Here is a 14,597-nt window from a genome sequence, read left to right on the forward strand (position 1 = left end):
CACACCTGGACTACAGCTATTTGACAAACTAGTTATTCAAAGCTGTTAACTTGTCAGATATTTAAGGAATTATATTTAAAATAATCACGTCAATCGGTAATCTCAGACTCTGGTTGACACTATAGTTAATCCTTAACATCTGCTAGTGCTGACTTTGAGTGATGCATTGATTTGCCTATATAATCTTGGCTATGATTTGTTCCTCAACTGCTAGGTAACTGTACATCAATGTCTGTCTATTCAGCTTTCATCTACATAACTTTAACTTTCAACTATGATTTCTAACAAATAAATAGTGTTTAGTATATGAGTTTTGGTCTAGCTTTTTCCTTGATGATTTGACAAGAAATCACTCAACAGTTTAAGTGTACCTAACAGTGGGCTAGTAGACCAAATTCATTTTGATCCAAACTGGTAATATGGCGAGCCTTGCCTGTCACCACTCAACCCTAAACCTAAACTGGGAATTAAAACTTCAGTAAGAGTGATAATAAAACTTCAGACAGTTCCTCAGTCAAGATTCATCTTGCTCCTTGGCATATAATTGCTAGGATATTGAAAACCGAGCTTCCTTACACCATCCTCAATAATGCAGTCCCTTGCCTCATTCCTTCACCAGCCTCCATATCCAACCCATTCATTGCTGTGGTTACATTATTTACAATGCACCATATGCAATACAGTAACTCACCAAGGTTTTTCTCGGAGCAGCTCTCTGCTTTGTGATTAGCAAAGCCAAGAGCAGCAACGTCAGGGCAACACTAGCGCTTATAACTTGCCCTCCATACACAAGCCATCTTGATCAGGACTCTATATCGATGTTCTTTCACATTTTACATCAAAATGTTGAAAATCTCCACTTAAGACTGATGTGAACATCATCAGCATAAAGGCAGCAGCAATTTAGTGACAGCCCATCACCTTCTTAGGATTACGAAGGGTTGGCGGGTGGTCTCTCCAGTGCCACTCACAGACTGTGAATCCTTTTATATACAAATGACAAAATTAAAACATTAAAGGAGGTGCCAGTTCTCATTTTCATGCGTTTCACTTTTCACCATTTACCTTGACTGGAGATATTTTATCCTTGAGAGCATGTCCAAATGTCCTGCTGAGTACTGTTCAATAACATCCTTCACGTCATAAGGTCGTAAAGTCTCCTTGAACTTTTTCTTGTTGAGGAAAAATTTCATGATACTGAAGGGATAAGTAAGATTGTTTTTATTTTAACCTTCACTGATTCAAAGTACCAAAAATCAGAGACATCTAGCTGTCATGATGTTAGGAAAGTGTTAATTCTTCCTAGGATGCTAAGAAAGCGAATGTATATATTTACAGGTTGTATATATACATATATATATGTATATACTTATTGTACAGGTTCTCAAACAAATGGTCAATTGTTTTATAATAACCAATTTGAGGAATTAAAATATGCAATTCTGCAATGTTGCGACTGAGATGTAATTAATCTTATGCAGAACTTGACAAGCTGAATACAAATTTGCTATTTCAACTGTAACAGTACAAGATAGTAAAAAACTGCATCAGAAAAAAGTAGCTGATAATTAATTATTTTATTAAATCTTACAGGGCTATATCCAAATAGCATCATTAACTTGACCTCTCACCTTGTCCTCAAATGCAAGGTCTTGTCTTTATTTTAGCAAAATATCCAGAGAGTTAATGTTCTTCCTTTATTCACCTCTCCTGCTTCTCTTTGCTAGAGCAAGGAGGTTATGCTGAATTTATACAAGACACTAGTTAGACCTCAGCTGGAATATTGTGCACAGTTCTGGGCACCTGCCACACTATATGAAGGATGTGAACGCACTGGAGAGAGTGCAGAAGAGGTTTACAAGAGTGTTTCCAGGGATGAGAAACTTCAGTTATAATGACAGATTGTGGAGATTGGGACTGTTCTCCTTGGGGAGAAGAAGGTTGAGAGGAGACTTGATGGAGATGTTCAAAATCATGAGGAGGCTGGACAGAGTAGATAGGAAGAAACTTGTAAAAGAATCAAGAATAAAAGGACACAGATTTAGAATGTTTTGCAAAAGAAGCAAATGTGATGTGAGAAAAAATGGCTGGGAATGCCCTGCCTCGGAGTGTGTTGGAGGTAGGTTCAGTAAGGCATTCAAGAGGCATTAGATGATTACTTGAATGCAAACAATATGCAGGGGTACGGGGAAAAGGTGGGAATGGCACCAAGTCAGTGTATTTGTTTGGAGAGCTAGTGAAGACACAATGGACAAAATGACCACCTTCTGAGTGTAATAGTTCTGTGATTCTGTGACCTAGTCTCTACTTTCACCATCCCACACAATTTTCTTCCCTCTGCATCCACACCGTGTTTAAATTAAGTGTCTTCACACAGTTTTCTGCTCTAACATATTCTTTTTCAGTATCTCGAAACATTGGAACTTCTTGCTTCCATTCCTTGTAAAATTTAAGCCCTTAAAACCCAGGCTTGCTGTCATCCGATGAGTAATGTTATGAGGTTTATAAAATTGCTATGCTTTGGAACTGTATGGTTAAATTTATGGGAAGTAAAGATGGTCATTGTGACCTTTTCTGAAGCCTGACTGACAGAAAGCTTGGTGGTTTGATTGTTAGAGATTAAAGGGGTGGCACAGCGGTCAGCACTGGTGCCTCAGAGAGCCAAGGACCTGGGTTCAATTCTGGCCTTGAGTCACTGTCTGTGTGGAGCCTCCACATTTTCCCCGTGTCTGCGTGGGTTTCCTCCGGGTGCTCCTGTTTCTTCCCACAGTCCAAAGATGTGCAGGTTAGGTTGATTGACGATAGTAAATTGCTCCTTAGTGTCAGGGGGACGATCAGGGTAAATAAGTGGGGTTACAGGGGTAGGACCTGGATGGGATTGCGGTCGGTGCAGACTTGACGGGCCAAATTGCCTCCTTCTGCACTGTAGGGATTCTATGAATCTATGATTCTATGATGAAATTGCTTCTCTGGAAGAAGATGCAAGATATGTAGCCATGGAGACCACGGCAGCAGATTCTGTGTTGACAGTGGAGATTGTGGGCGGGATTTTCCGGCCGCGCTCGGCCCATAACCGGAAAATCCCGCCCGAGGTCAATGGACCTTTCCGTGTTCTGTCCCTCGCCTGCTACAATTCCCATGGCAGGCAGAACAGGAGAATTTGCCCCTGTGAGTCTCCAAAGTTCTGAAAAAATTGTGTTGAAAATTGTCAGGTTATAAACAGTTGTGCTTTAATCTGTCCAATTAGTTCTGAGATGAAAGAGCATTGGGCTCTCGAGGATTGCTAATTAGCATTTCTACCCTAAGACAAGGCCCATGTAATTCACATGGTTATGGGGAAGGATGCAGAGGAGGCTTGGGTTTCCCTACAAATGAATTAACATCACAGACAGACAACATTTCTATGTCGTTAGCAGAGAGAAGAGGCTGCTTGGCTTTGCAAGCTATCACAGTCAAATGTGGGAGGGAGACAGTCTCTAGTTGAAGATGCACATTCTGCAGCCATCTAAGGTTTCTGGGAAATTCATCCTTCCAGAGCAGAAGAATGGTCAGGGCAAGGTTTACTGCTTGTAGTGGATTTAGGGAACTCTCCAAAAACTAACAAACACCTGGAGCCAGTCATTCAAAGTTACTACTCAGTGAAATAGGGAGAGTATAATGTGCGTTAAATATAAAAAGTGAACATTTCGTTCTGTGGTTCAAAGTTGCCCACAAAAAGAAACTAACTAGTGGTCAATCAATAGTGCTTTTAGCAATTTGTTACAGCAAATGTCTTCAAATGTGTCATTCTTTCAGCTGTGAACTGGAAGTGGGAATTTCTTTTTCTTGCAAGTTTCTACGAGTAATTTTTAATTTGTCTAACCTTCCCTTCTTTTCAAACTTGGCAGTGTCTTATATTTTAGGTTTTGTCCCTTTACCTAAATCTTGCAATAAAATAGTTCCAAAGTATCATTTTTTCCAGTAATTACTGTACTAACTTAATGTAATTGTAGAGATGTTTGGGTTTTACCCTGAGAGTAATATAAAGTACAATATATCCAGCAGATCTTACTTTAACAGGATAAAGAAAGCTCTTTCTAAATGGCAGAAAGTGTCCTTCTGTTCTCTCACACATGCCAAAAAGGAAAGCTACAGGAGTCAGATTTTATCCAAGGAATGATGTAACACAATTAGACCATTGTTTGGATCAATTGCACCATGTAATTCAAGAAGCAACTGAACAAGAAGCAATGTGACTTTTTTTTCCCCTCTGAATTAAAGTTGATCCCTGTAAAATAGCAATGTCTTATCTTTCATTTATTACCGTTGAAAGTAAAGATATCTCCTTTTGAGCATTTGACTTTTAGCATATTCAGGTGTGGCTGTGCACTTAGCTTTCCCTTCATTTTATCAGCACTATAATGTGAAAGCCAAGTGATACTGCGTACTAAGTGCATCCAGATGAAGGTCACAAGTAAACAGATCATGCACTTTAATCCTTTATGAATAAAAAGCCACAGTGGTGTCATTCTTTCAGGCTGGCAAGACAAGCTTTGGGAGTGCCAGCTGCACTACACAGATTAGCCATTCCAAGGAAGAGCACCATCCCATATCAAACATTTTTCTTTCCTCAGACTTCAAAATGATAAAGCTCGTCATCTCTCAATGTCTTCCACAATCTCCAATCGTTTAACGCCCAACTCTTGCATCACATGGTACTTGATTTGTTTTATTGTCCCTCCTACATTTTTGAACCTTGTTGGTGTGTTGCACACTGGGTCCTGGTGATTTCAACCAGGTTTCTTGTTTTTTTGAAACAAAACAGCATGTAACCAAGTAACTTCAGGGATCCTACACTCCCAGTGTTGATCCAAGCTCAAAGCACAAGTACAACAACACAACCTTAGTTACCTACACTGCAATCCCTTCAAGCACAGCTCAATGTTGGAAGTATGAGAACTCAGAATTTATCCTATTAACACAGTTCTAAACCACATTCATTTTGGTTCAAAGTGATAGAAATTGAAACCAGTCAGAGTTGCGCTTAATGCAACTTGGGTTATGTTATTATTGTATTGGGATGATATTACTGATTACTATCAGACATTGACAACGTAGCTCAGTTGGTTAAAGTGCCTCTCTAGTAAACAGGCAATCCTGAGTTCAAATCTCAGTGATGCCTTGACCCAGGAGGTCTTTTAATTAAACTTATTACTTTCTGCACACAGGGTGAATTTCATCTATTGCTAAGCACAAACTCCTGGTAGAATTAATTTCCGAGAGGGGAGAATACTTTCTGGGGTGGCACAGTGGTTAGTACTGCTGCCTCACAGCGCGCCAGGGACCTGGGTTCAATTCCGGCCTGGGGTGACTGTCTGTGTGGAGTTTGCGCGTTCTCCCCGTGTCTGCGTGGGTTTTCTCTGGGTGCTCTGGTTTCCTTCCACAGTCCAAAGATGTGCGAGTTAGGTTGATTGGCCATGCTAAATTGCTCCTTAGTGTCAGGGTGACTAGCAGGGGAAATAGGTGGGGTTACGGTGATAAGGCCTGGGTGGGATTGTTGTCGGTGCAGGCTCAATGAGCCGAATGGCCTCCTTCTGCACTGTAGGGATTCTATGATTTTATTATTTAGTTCTTGGTTGTGGGCAACCCAGTAACTACTGCCATCCTTTGTTAGATTAAGAGTTAATCACATAGCTTTGGAGTGGCATCACATGTAAACCTGAGGAGATAGGGTTGGCCAGTTCTTTCCATAAAGGGGAGGAAATCGGGATTTTATGAGAGCTTTCATTTTTGTTTCATTCGGTGCTTTCTTGGATTCAGTTTTACTATTTATCACAGGTGCGACTTGAACTCATATCCTCCAGGTTACTCCTTCTGTACAAAAATGACTAGGCTACTGACCTTTATGGAGGCACTGTGGTTTCCCTTGGAACAGAAACTTCATACTAAGCATAACCCCGGCCTAATGCTTACATGATTCATACCTTGGCAAGGTAAATCCCTGTCATAGGTGGTCAAATGGTCAGAGTGAGAGGTCAGCTGACAGGAAATGAAAAATAAATGATCCCTGTTTTCCAGCTCAGCTCATCTCTGCCTGGGTTATTCGGTCAAATGAAGGAGAGAGAGGGTGGTGAGTGTCTGGAACAAGCTGTCAGAGGTAGTAGTAGAGGCGGGTACAATTTTGTCTTTTAAAAAGCATTTAGATAGTTACATGGGTACGATGGGTATAGAGAGATATGGGCCAAATGCGGGCAATTGGGATTAGCTTAGGGGTTTTTAAAAAAAAAGGGCGGCATGGACAAGTTGGGCCGAAGGGCCTGTTTCCATGCTGTAAACTTCTATGACTCTGAGAAGAGGAAGAAAGATGGATTTTATCTGATCAAATTCAACACAACTTCGACCACAGAGCATCGCACACTAGCGTCAAACCATACAGCTGTGATTCATAGGTTATATTTGAAGAGATTTAAGCTTTTTGGCATAATTGTGTGTCAATGTTTGTTTTGATTTGTTATTTGATTTGATTTATTATTGTCACATGTATTAGTATACAGTGAAGAGTATTGTTTCTTGCGTGCTATACAGACAATGTCACAAGGGACTTACTTGCTGTTGCTTCAATTACATGCCAAGGTATGATAAAGATTGTGAGATTTTAATGTGAGATTTGGGCAGCATAATGGCACAGTGGTTAGCACTGCTGCCTCATAGCACCAGGGATCTGCGTTCAATTCCAGCCTCAGGTCACTGTCTGTGTGGAGTTTGCACATTCTCCCCATATCTGCGTGGGTTTCCTCCGGGAACTCTGGTTTCCTCCCACAGTCCAAAAATGTGCGGATTAGGTTAATTGACCATGCTAAATTGACCCTAGTGTCTGGGGGATTAGCAGGGTAAATGTGTGGGGTTAAGGGAATAGGGTTCTGTGTGGGATTGTGGTCAGTGCAGACTCGATGGGCCTCATGGCCTCATTCTGCACTGTAGGGATTCTATGATTCTATGTAAATCCATTGAAGTCAAAGCTTTCAAATTCACAGAATCTTCCAATTGCAATAGAGCGTCTCAGAGGAGAGACAGACATGAATCTTTGACAGATTCCATTGCATCTCTGGGGAACTGGAGCACTGAATGGTCCTGTACACAGACATCCTGGGTGGTTGTGGGGAAACCGTTATTTGCACTTCTTGCTAGCTGTTACGCACAATAATTATCTTTGTAATGACAAAGTTTCAATAAAAAATACAATGTTCCTAACAAATCAACAGTAAAGGTGGAAGTCTATCATTTGGTGTAAAATCACAGAACATTACTAGCGTTTTACATAATTCTACACTTACATCTGAACTTCACAATGTTAAAGAAAAGGGACTAAAGTGAACAAAAGGGGACGGGTGTGTGTTAAAGTCTGTCTTGAATTAGAGATCAAGTGGGTGGCACTGGAATCTTATTACAGTAGAAATGAAATGCTATGTTTTAACAGATAGAACTCACTCACTTCCTTACCCATTATACTTTATTCTCTCACTGCTTGGGCGGCACGGTGGCATGGTGGTTAGCACTGCTGCCTCACAGTGCCAGGAACCCAAATTCAAATCCAGCCTTGGGTCACTGAGTGTGTGGAGTTTGCACTTTCTCCCCGTGTCTGCATGGGTTTCCTCTGAGTGCTCTGGTTTTCTCTCACAGTCCAAAGATGTGCGGGTTAGGTTGATTGGCCATGCTAAATTAACCCTACTGCCAGGGGGACTAACAGGGTAAATATGAGGATTTACAGGAATAGGGTCCAGGTGGGATTGTGGTCGGTGCAAACTCGGTGGGTTGAATGGCCTCCTTCTGCACTGTAGGGATTCTATGATTTGGGAAATTCACCTCTGAAAAGGTCAAATTTTCCAAACACTCAAGCATCTTCCTTACTGAACCCACTTTGCCCGTCGCGTGGGTTTCTGCGAGACTTCAAAGACATTTCTTCTAAAGGGACACGGCATCATCCCCTCTCACCCTTGTGTGCTGCCTGCACACAAATAGGGAAAGTCTTCATAACACCCACAGGTGTTTAATATTGTATTTTCTCCCTCCACAGGAAAAAGGTGGTACACAACCAGCACCACAGACAAACAACTGGGGAGAACAACATTGCCTCAGATGTTGAATCTGTATGAAGACGATGCATTCAGCTTAACAGGCAGATAGACAGGAAAGCCTGTATCAGAACAAGTAAGTGAAGATTGGTCAATGTTTATCACTGGAGTGTGATGCAAGGAATGTGGGGAAGCAGAGTGGTGGTGGTGGGAGGGGGGGGGGGGGTGTGGAGTGGTGGGGAGAGGTGGTGAGTGTATATGGCAGAGTGGTGGGGGTGGAGTGGTGGTGGGGGAGGGGAAGGCCAGAGTGACGGGAAGGCACTAAAGTGATGGTGGGGGAGGGGGAGTGAGGTAATGGGGGGGTGGAATGGTGGTGGAGGAAGGGCAGAATAGTGGGGGGACGGAGAGTGCTGATGGTGTTGTGGGGGGTGATGGGATGGAGTGGAGTGATGGTGGGGGGCAGGGCAGAGTGGTGGGGGTAGGGGGGAGGTGATGGGTGAGGTGGTGCGGAGGTGGGAGAGGGTGGAGAGTGGGGGGTGGGGAGCAGAGTGGTGGGAGGGAGGCAGTGGAGTGATGAGTAATCAATCACCAGGGCCTGGCTGACAGGTAACAAAAGAGAACATTAATAAACTTGAAGAATAAGTAAATAATTGGCAAGTAAAGTTTGACATACAAATATTTGGTCACTTATTACTTGCAAGGTGCAGGTCTAGGTGGAGTTGGGGAAGGAGGATAAGACCATAAGAAATAGCAGCATTGGTAAGCCATTCAGTCTCTTGAGTCTTCTTCACCATTCACTCCGTTTTCCTGCCTGTCCCTCTGAGAAGGTGCCAGCAACAAGATTCCACTTTACAGCTTTTGTCAAAGACATCTCATTACTGTTGAGAAATAGATTTCCCCTGCATTGAGTGTTGGGCAGGGCAAAGCTAAGCTCAGAGCCAGCATTCTCTATATGCTTTGCTATTTTTTGCTCATAATGATTTAATTCCATCCAAAGAGTATTGGCCTTATGTGGCACCCCAAAGAGAAGGCACTATAAAAATAATTTTCTTCCCATTTCTGGAGCAAAGCCTACCTTGTAGCCCTGATGACTGTTTTCAATGTTGGGATCAAATCTTCCATGAGATCAGCTTGGTAACCCTTGTCCTCAGGCTCTTGGTCCGCCTCGGCAGCAGCATCTGTATTACAATGAAAGTGGCCTTGTTAAATATCAGAGTTTAATTTGGAAACCAGATTTACAATAATCTGCTCTCTCCATTCATGATGTCGCTGCAGTTCAGCATTAATAGGATAACAGAAGTAACAGAGTTGACAAAATGTAAGTACAACTATCACCTCCTATTACATTTAAGAATATGAGCCATTGACTAGGATGATGTTTTCTTGCTATACTTAAGGCTGGACCTTACAGACCAGGATGGTCTCACCTTAAGTTCTTCATCTGTGCTGAATTAGCTCATCCCAGCCAGGAAACTGTAATTGTTTTAGGTTTGCAAGGGGAAAGTTTCGCCGATGTTCTCACTTATATTCACTAGTTTGGCTCACTTCAGTTCAATTCCAATTCAATTCGAAACGTTAACTCTGGGTGGAATTTTACGGCCCCTCCCATTGGCGGGATTTTCTAGTCCCGCCAAAAGCCAATGGATTTTTTAACGGCTTGCAACAGTTTTCGGGGCTGTAAAATCCACCACCCCTCCCACCGGTTCTCTTTCCACCGACGCTGCCAGACCTACTGTGCATTTCCAGCATTTTTTGTTTTTCATTGCTAACTCATCCTTTTTGCAGTTTGAGGTACTCTACTGCAGACAAAGGTAGCTGCTATGATTGTCTATGTAACAAAGCTCATGACACTTCTTTTGGGGGCATATTTTCCAGTCTCCTGGAGGCTGGTTTCAAGACAGGGATGGGGTCAGGAAAATGTGAAAATAATATGCGGGGCCAGTTTACTGACATGTTTCTGCTTCAGTCCACTCTCCCTGGCGGTGGACTAAATGCCGTGTCAGCAACATATCCATATGGTAGCTGCAGAAATCTAACTGAGATGGTTCAGGAAGCAATTAAGAGATACTTTCCCAGTATAATGAAATGTTATCAGTGACGCATGGGACCCATATAGTGTCTCTCGTCAACTCAGAGGAGGCAAGGCACTTTGGCAGGAAGAATAGAAAGGCAGCATACTGTTTAAATGGAGAGAGATTGCAGGACTATGTGGTACAGAGGGATATGGGTGTACTTGAATCACACAAATGTTCATATGCTGGTACAGCAAGTGATTAGGAAGATGATTTAGGTATTTAAGTGTTGGTGTTTATTGCAAGGGAAATATAACCTAAAACTAGGGAAATTTTGCAGGGCCTTGGTGAGACCACATCTGGAACATTGTGTACGGTTTTGTGTCCTTATTTGGAAAATTATGTAATTGCATTAGAATCACTTCAAAGAAGGTTCACCCGAGTCATTCCTGGGATGAGGGGCTAATCTTACAAAGAAACGTTGAACAGGGTTGGGCCCATACCCACTGGAGTTTAGATGAATGAGAGGTGATCTTATAAGATCTCCTATAAAATCCTCAGAGGATTTCACAGGATGGATAACAGGAGGATGTTTCCTCTTGTTCGGGAGATGAGAAGTAAGGGTCACGGTTTCAGAATAATGGATTGCCTTTTAAGATGGGGATGAGGAGAAATGTTTTCTCTGAGGGTGGTGCGTCTGTGGAATTCTCTTCTCCAATGAAGACCGTGTCATTAAATATATTCAAGGCTGAGTGAAATGGGTTTTTGGCAGGTAAGGGGGTCAAGGGTTGTGGGGGGCAGACAGAAAAGTGGAATTGAGACCATAACCAAATCAGCCATGATCCTATCAAATGGCAGAGCAGGCTCAAAGGGTCAAATGGCCTATTCCTGTTCCTTAGTCCCATGTTCCTATGAGGGCAGAGCGGGAGTGACATGAAAGTGGCATGAACTTTACATGAGTGAAACAGAAAGCCTGAGGTCATTCAGAGGCAAAGCAGTGTCTCATTGACATGTGCTGTCATGGTTGGTGCTTGGGGTGAAGAGATGCCTGCTGGCACCTTCACCTCCTCTTGCACCCATTATGCTGTGCTGCTCTACTTGCTCCTCCCTGTATGCCAGTCTCTTCATCAGTACTTTCATTGCAGCCACAGTGAAAGCTGTGGGTCATCCTTTAAATTAAGTGCGGTGTCACCCTCGCGCCTCCACAAAGCACCCGCCGTCCCGAATTGGAGGGCGAGCCGAGAGGCAGATTCTTAATTGAACTCCTTCCAGAAGGTACTTTCATCCCCAGTTAATGGACCTGGAAATCGTCATTCCACATTTCAGAATTAAGATGACAAAATCCAGCCCTTTGTCTCTGAAGCACTTTGAAATATTTCTGAGAGATATGAAAAAGCACTTCACAAATACGAGTTCAAATCCTTCCTCTTAATGTCCAACAAAAAGCTATGCAAATAACTTCAGGGAACGTGAGCAAAATGAAAGATTTTATAGTACCTTCTGAGCTCTGTCTGAAGCCAAATGCTTTAATACGAACGGCAGCTCGAAGGTCACTGAAACCCAAACTCTTCTGGTCCTTTGAAGGACTATCCTCTACTCCATCTGTGCTTAGAGGTGTAAAAAGCTTGCTCTTAACATTGGCACCTCTGGGTCCAGCAATGCGAACACGTTCCAAAAGGCTCAGCTTCTGACTATAATGAAAAACAAATACAGTGGAATGCTTTTAAAGTATTTATTATTTAATATTCTCCCATGGAAGAATGTTGTATTGAGTAACACTGGCTTCCAATTAAAGGTCCCAAACATCTTAGCTGTGGCTCAGTGGCAGCACTCTGACCTCTGAACCAGAAGGATGCAGGTTCAAGTGTAACTCCCGAGACCAGAGCACATTATCAAAGCTGACAATCCAATCTGGCACTGAGTGATGCAGGGTCAGAGGCGATGACTTTTGGATGAGACAAGAAACTGGGAGTCTATCTATCCTTTTCGGTTGATCCCATAGTACTATCTTGAAGAGGATCAGAGGAACTCTCCCAAACCGCCTGACCAAAATCACTAAAAGATGACCTTACCATTATCACATTTATATTTGTTCTGGCCGAATTGGTTGCCACATTTCCCACAACAATGACCACACTTCAACACGTTGGGATACCCTGAAGTCAGGATTTGTGCATGCTGCTATAAACGCAAGTCTTTTTTTTTCAAGAAGTAGTGTTTTCTGGAGAGTTGAAGAATAGTTCTAAAATAATGCTATTTTCCTAATACTTAGAACTTAATGATCAAACAAACTTATTTTCAGTTGCAGCTCACTCTGAGAAAATTCCTACATGAGTGGAAATTATGCTGTATGGTGGTTTGACAAAAGCATCCTGGATTTATATCACAAATAAAACTGCATGTGCATGGAGATTTTGAAACACTATGTATTTGCAGTCTTCTTTCTGTTACTCCTGGTAGTAGGGCAGAACCCAGCATTGGGCAAATCCAGGGTGTGCATGTAATAGCAGGAAAAGGAATGTCTAAGAAAGGGTTAAAACACAGGGTCCACCGTAACTGTGGGCAGACATACCCAATTAATATCTTAGACTGCCAACACAGTTACTTTACAGGTGAGGTCATTTCAAGGCCTTGGCGAAAAATACAGGGTCAATACTGATTAGCAAGGCTCCACAGAGTCTAGAGAAGCCATTGTTCCTAGAAACTGGGGAGATGGGATGGTTATCACACCATCAAAACCTATTTATCACACACATCGCTTTTGTGTCGCAAATCAGATAGACAAGGATAGCCGGACACAACCGATTAATGTGAAGTACCCAGGACAATAGACCCACCTAATGTGATCAACTATAATCAATTCAAGCTATTCATATCAATGATATCGTGTGTTACAATACTTTGGACCCCACAGGATAGTATAAGTAATGTGTACAGCCTTTGTATCTTCAGAATCAGCCTAGATACAGACTGGAGTTCACTGGGTCCGGGCTGATTCTCCCTCATGCATGTGGAAATAAAACTATTTTACTGATGCCTGACACAGACTCAAATACTCCTCATTTATTCCCTCCTATACTCCTTTTCCCCAGTACATAATATAAAAAGATATTCTGAATGGATCTGTGATGAATGTATTATGAAGCAAATCATCTGAAAATTACAACTGTCCCATCACCTAGTGACTTAATCCTTAATGACATGAAAACCCTGCCGAATGTGTAAAATATCCCTATTTTTAAACACTGGATTCCAATCACATGGTTACAAAAACAAATGACAACCTTGAAATAGCTGGCTCTATTTTTCTATTGCAATGCTGATGTAACAGGTGAAAATGAGAAGTGGTGAAATATAAAGAGATGAGGAAAGTATTGCGAGCTTGTGAAAGGAAATGAAAGACAAGAGGTTATGGAGGTTTTATTTATACTTTAGAAAAACAATCTAGAGACTTAGGGGAGGAGGAGACAGGGGAGACGCCAGGGAGTGGAAGTAGATTTATTGAATGCTACACAGTGAGGAAAATAACATTTAACTCTACTTCAATTCCACTCTATCCAATCTACCCCTCTGAAACTTTGCTACATCAACCCCAATATTTGTAGGTAGGAAGTGGGATAGGATAGAATGGGGTTGAACGAAATTCAGGCAATGTGGAGGTACTGTTGGTAGTCTTGTGTATACCATTAAGGATATGAGTATGTCTCTGTGTACATCACTGGAAAGGAAACAATATATGTATTGTATGTTCCAATTTTACTTTCACTTTTCTACAAGCAGCAGGTTAAACACAGCTCCTAGTGCTCCAACAATGTGAGACTGTTCTCATGTGCCTGATCTTAATCAATGAATCCACAATGCGTTGACCAATCCTCTGAGTGATCGGTATCTGGGGTCTTGTACAGCAAATAAACACAAGGGCCAGAATTTTACTCTTCCCCCCCACTGCTGGGTTCTGAGGTGGAGGAAGCGCAAAATAGTATGGACGGTTTCCCTCCAGGATCCTTCCCACCCAAGCCAAGATGGAATTTTATGGCGCGGCGGACAGGGCCTTGGACAGGAAATCCACCCATGCCCCAATAAAGGACCGTGAGTGGCCATTTAATAGCCATGTAAGGGCTTTTTCCCACCCAGCCTCAAATTTTAGGCCTGGAGGCACTGGGGACAGAGGGTGGGAAACAGAAAAAGTTCTCACCCTCAATCTCGGGTGGAAAGTGCCTCAATCAGAAAGCCTCTTCAGACTGGATATGTCCTTCCCTCAGGGACTCCAAAGCTCAAGGCAATCCCTCATTCCCTGGACTACTCCCCAACATCAAGATCACCCACCCGGTGACACATGAGGGCATCTTGTAGCTCCCTTCCCCAGGACACCTGCAACTTACCAAAACTGTGCTGCTGCGACTTCGTCTCAGGTATGGCACTGCAGTACCTTTTCCGGCCACTGCAGCACTGTGCCTGCTTGGACTGGAGAGCTGTTGGCCAATCTCCACTTGGACTTGGACAGAAGTTCCAGCCACTGCCAATCAATTCTCAA

At 42.6% G+C, this 14,597-nt stretch overlaps 1 protein-coding gene across 1 annotated transcript in view; it reads right to left on the minus strand.

The window, feature by feature from the left end:
- Positions 1–14,597, minus strand: part of kcnq3 (potassium voltage-gated channel, KQT-like subfamily, member 3) — a 328,352-nt gene that overhangs the window by 9,927 nt on the left and 303,828 nt on the right. Inside the window, exons 10-12 of the mRNA XM_078217058.1 lie at positions 11,561–11,754; positions 9,127–9,229; positions 1,066–1,197 (exon numbers count right to left, since the gene is read on the minus strand). Of these exons, the coding sequence (XP_078073184.1) occupies positions 1,066–1,197; positions 9,127–9,229; positions 11,561–11,754 (429 nt within the window). The remainder of the gene's footprint in view (positions 1–1,065; positions 1,198–9,126; positions 9,230–11,560; positions 11,755–14,597) is intronic.

This window comes from Mustelus asterias, chromosome 7 (genome assembly GCF_964213995.1).
Source record: "Mustelus asterias chromosome 7, sMusAst1.hap1.1, whole genome shotgun sequence".
In the NCBI taxonomy this organism is placed as follows: domain Eukaryota; kingdom Metazoa; phylum Chordata; class Chondrichthyes; order Carcharhiniformes; family Triakidae; genus Mustelus; species Mustelus asterias.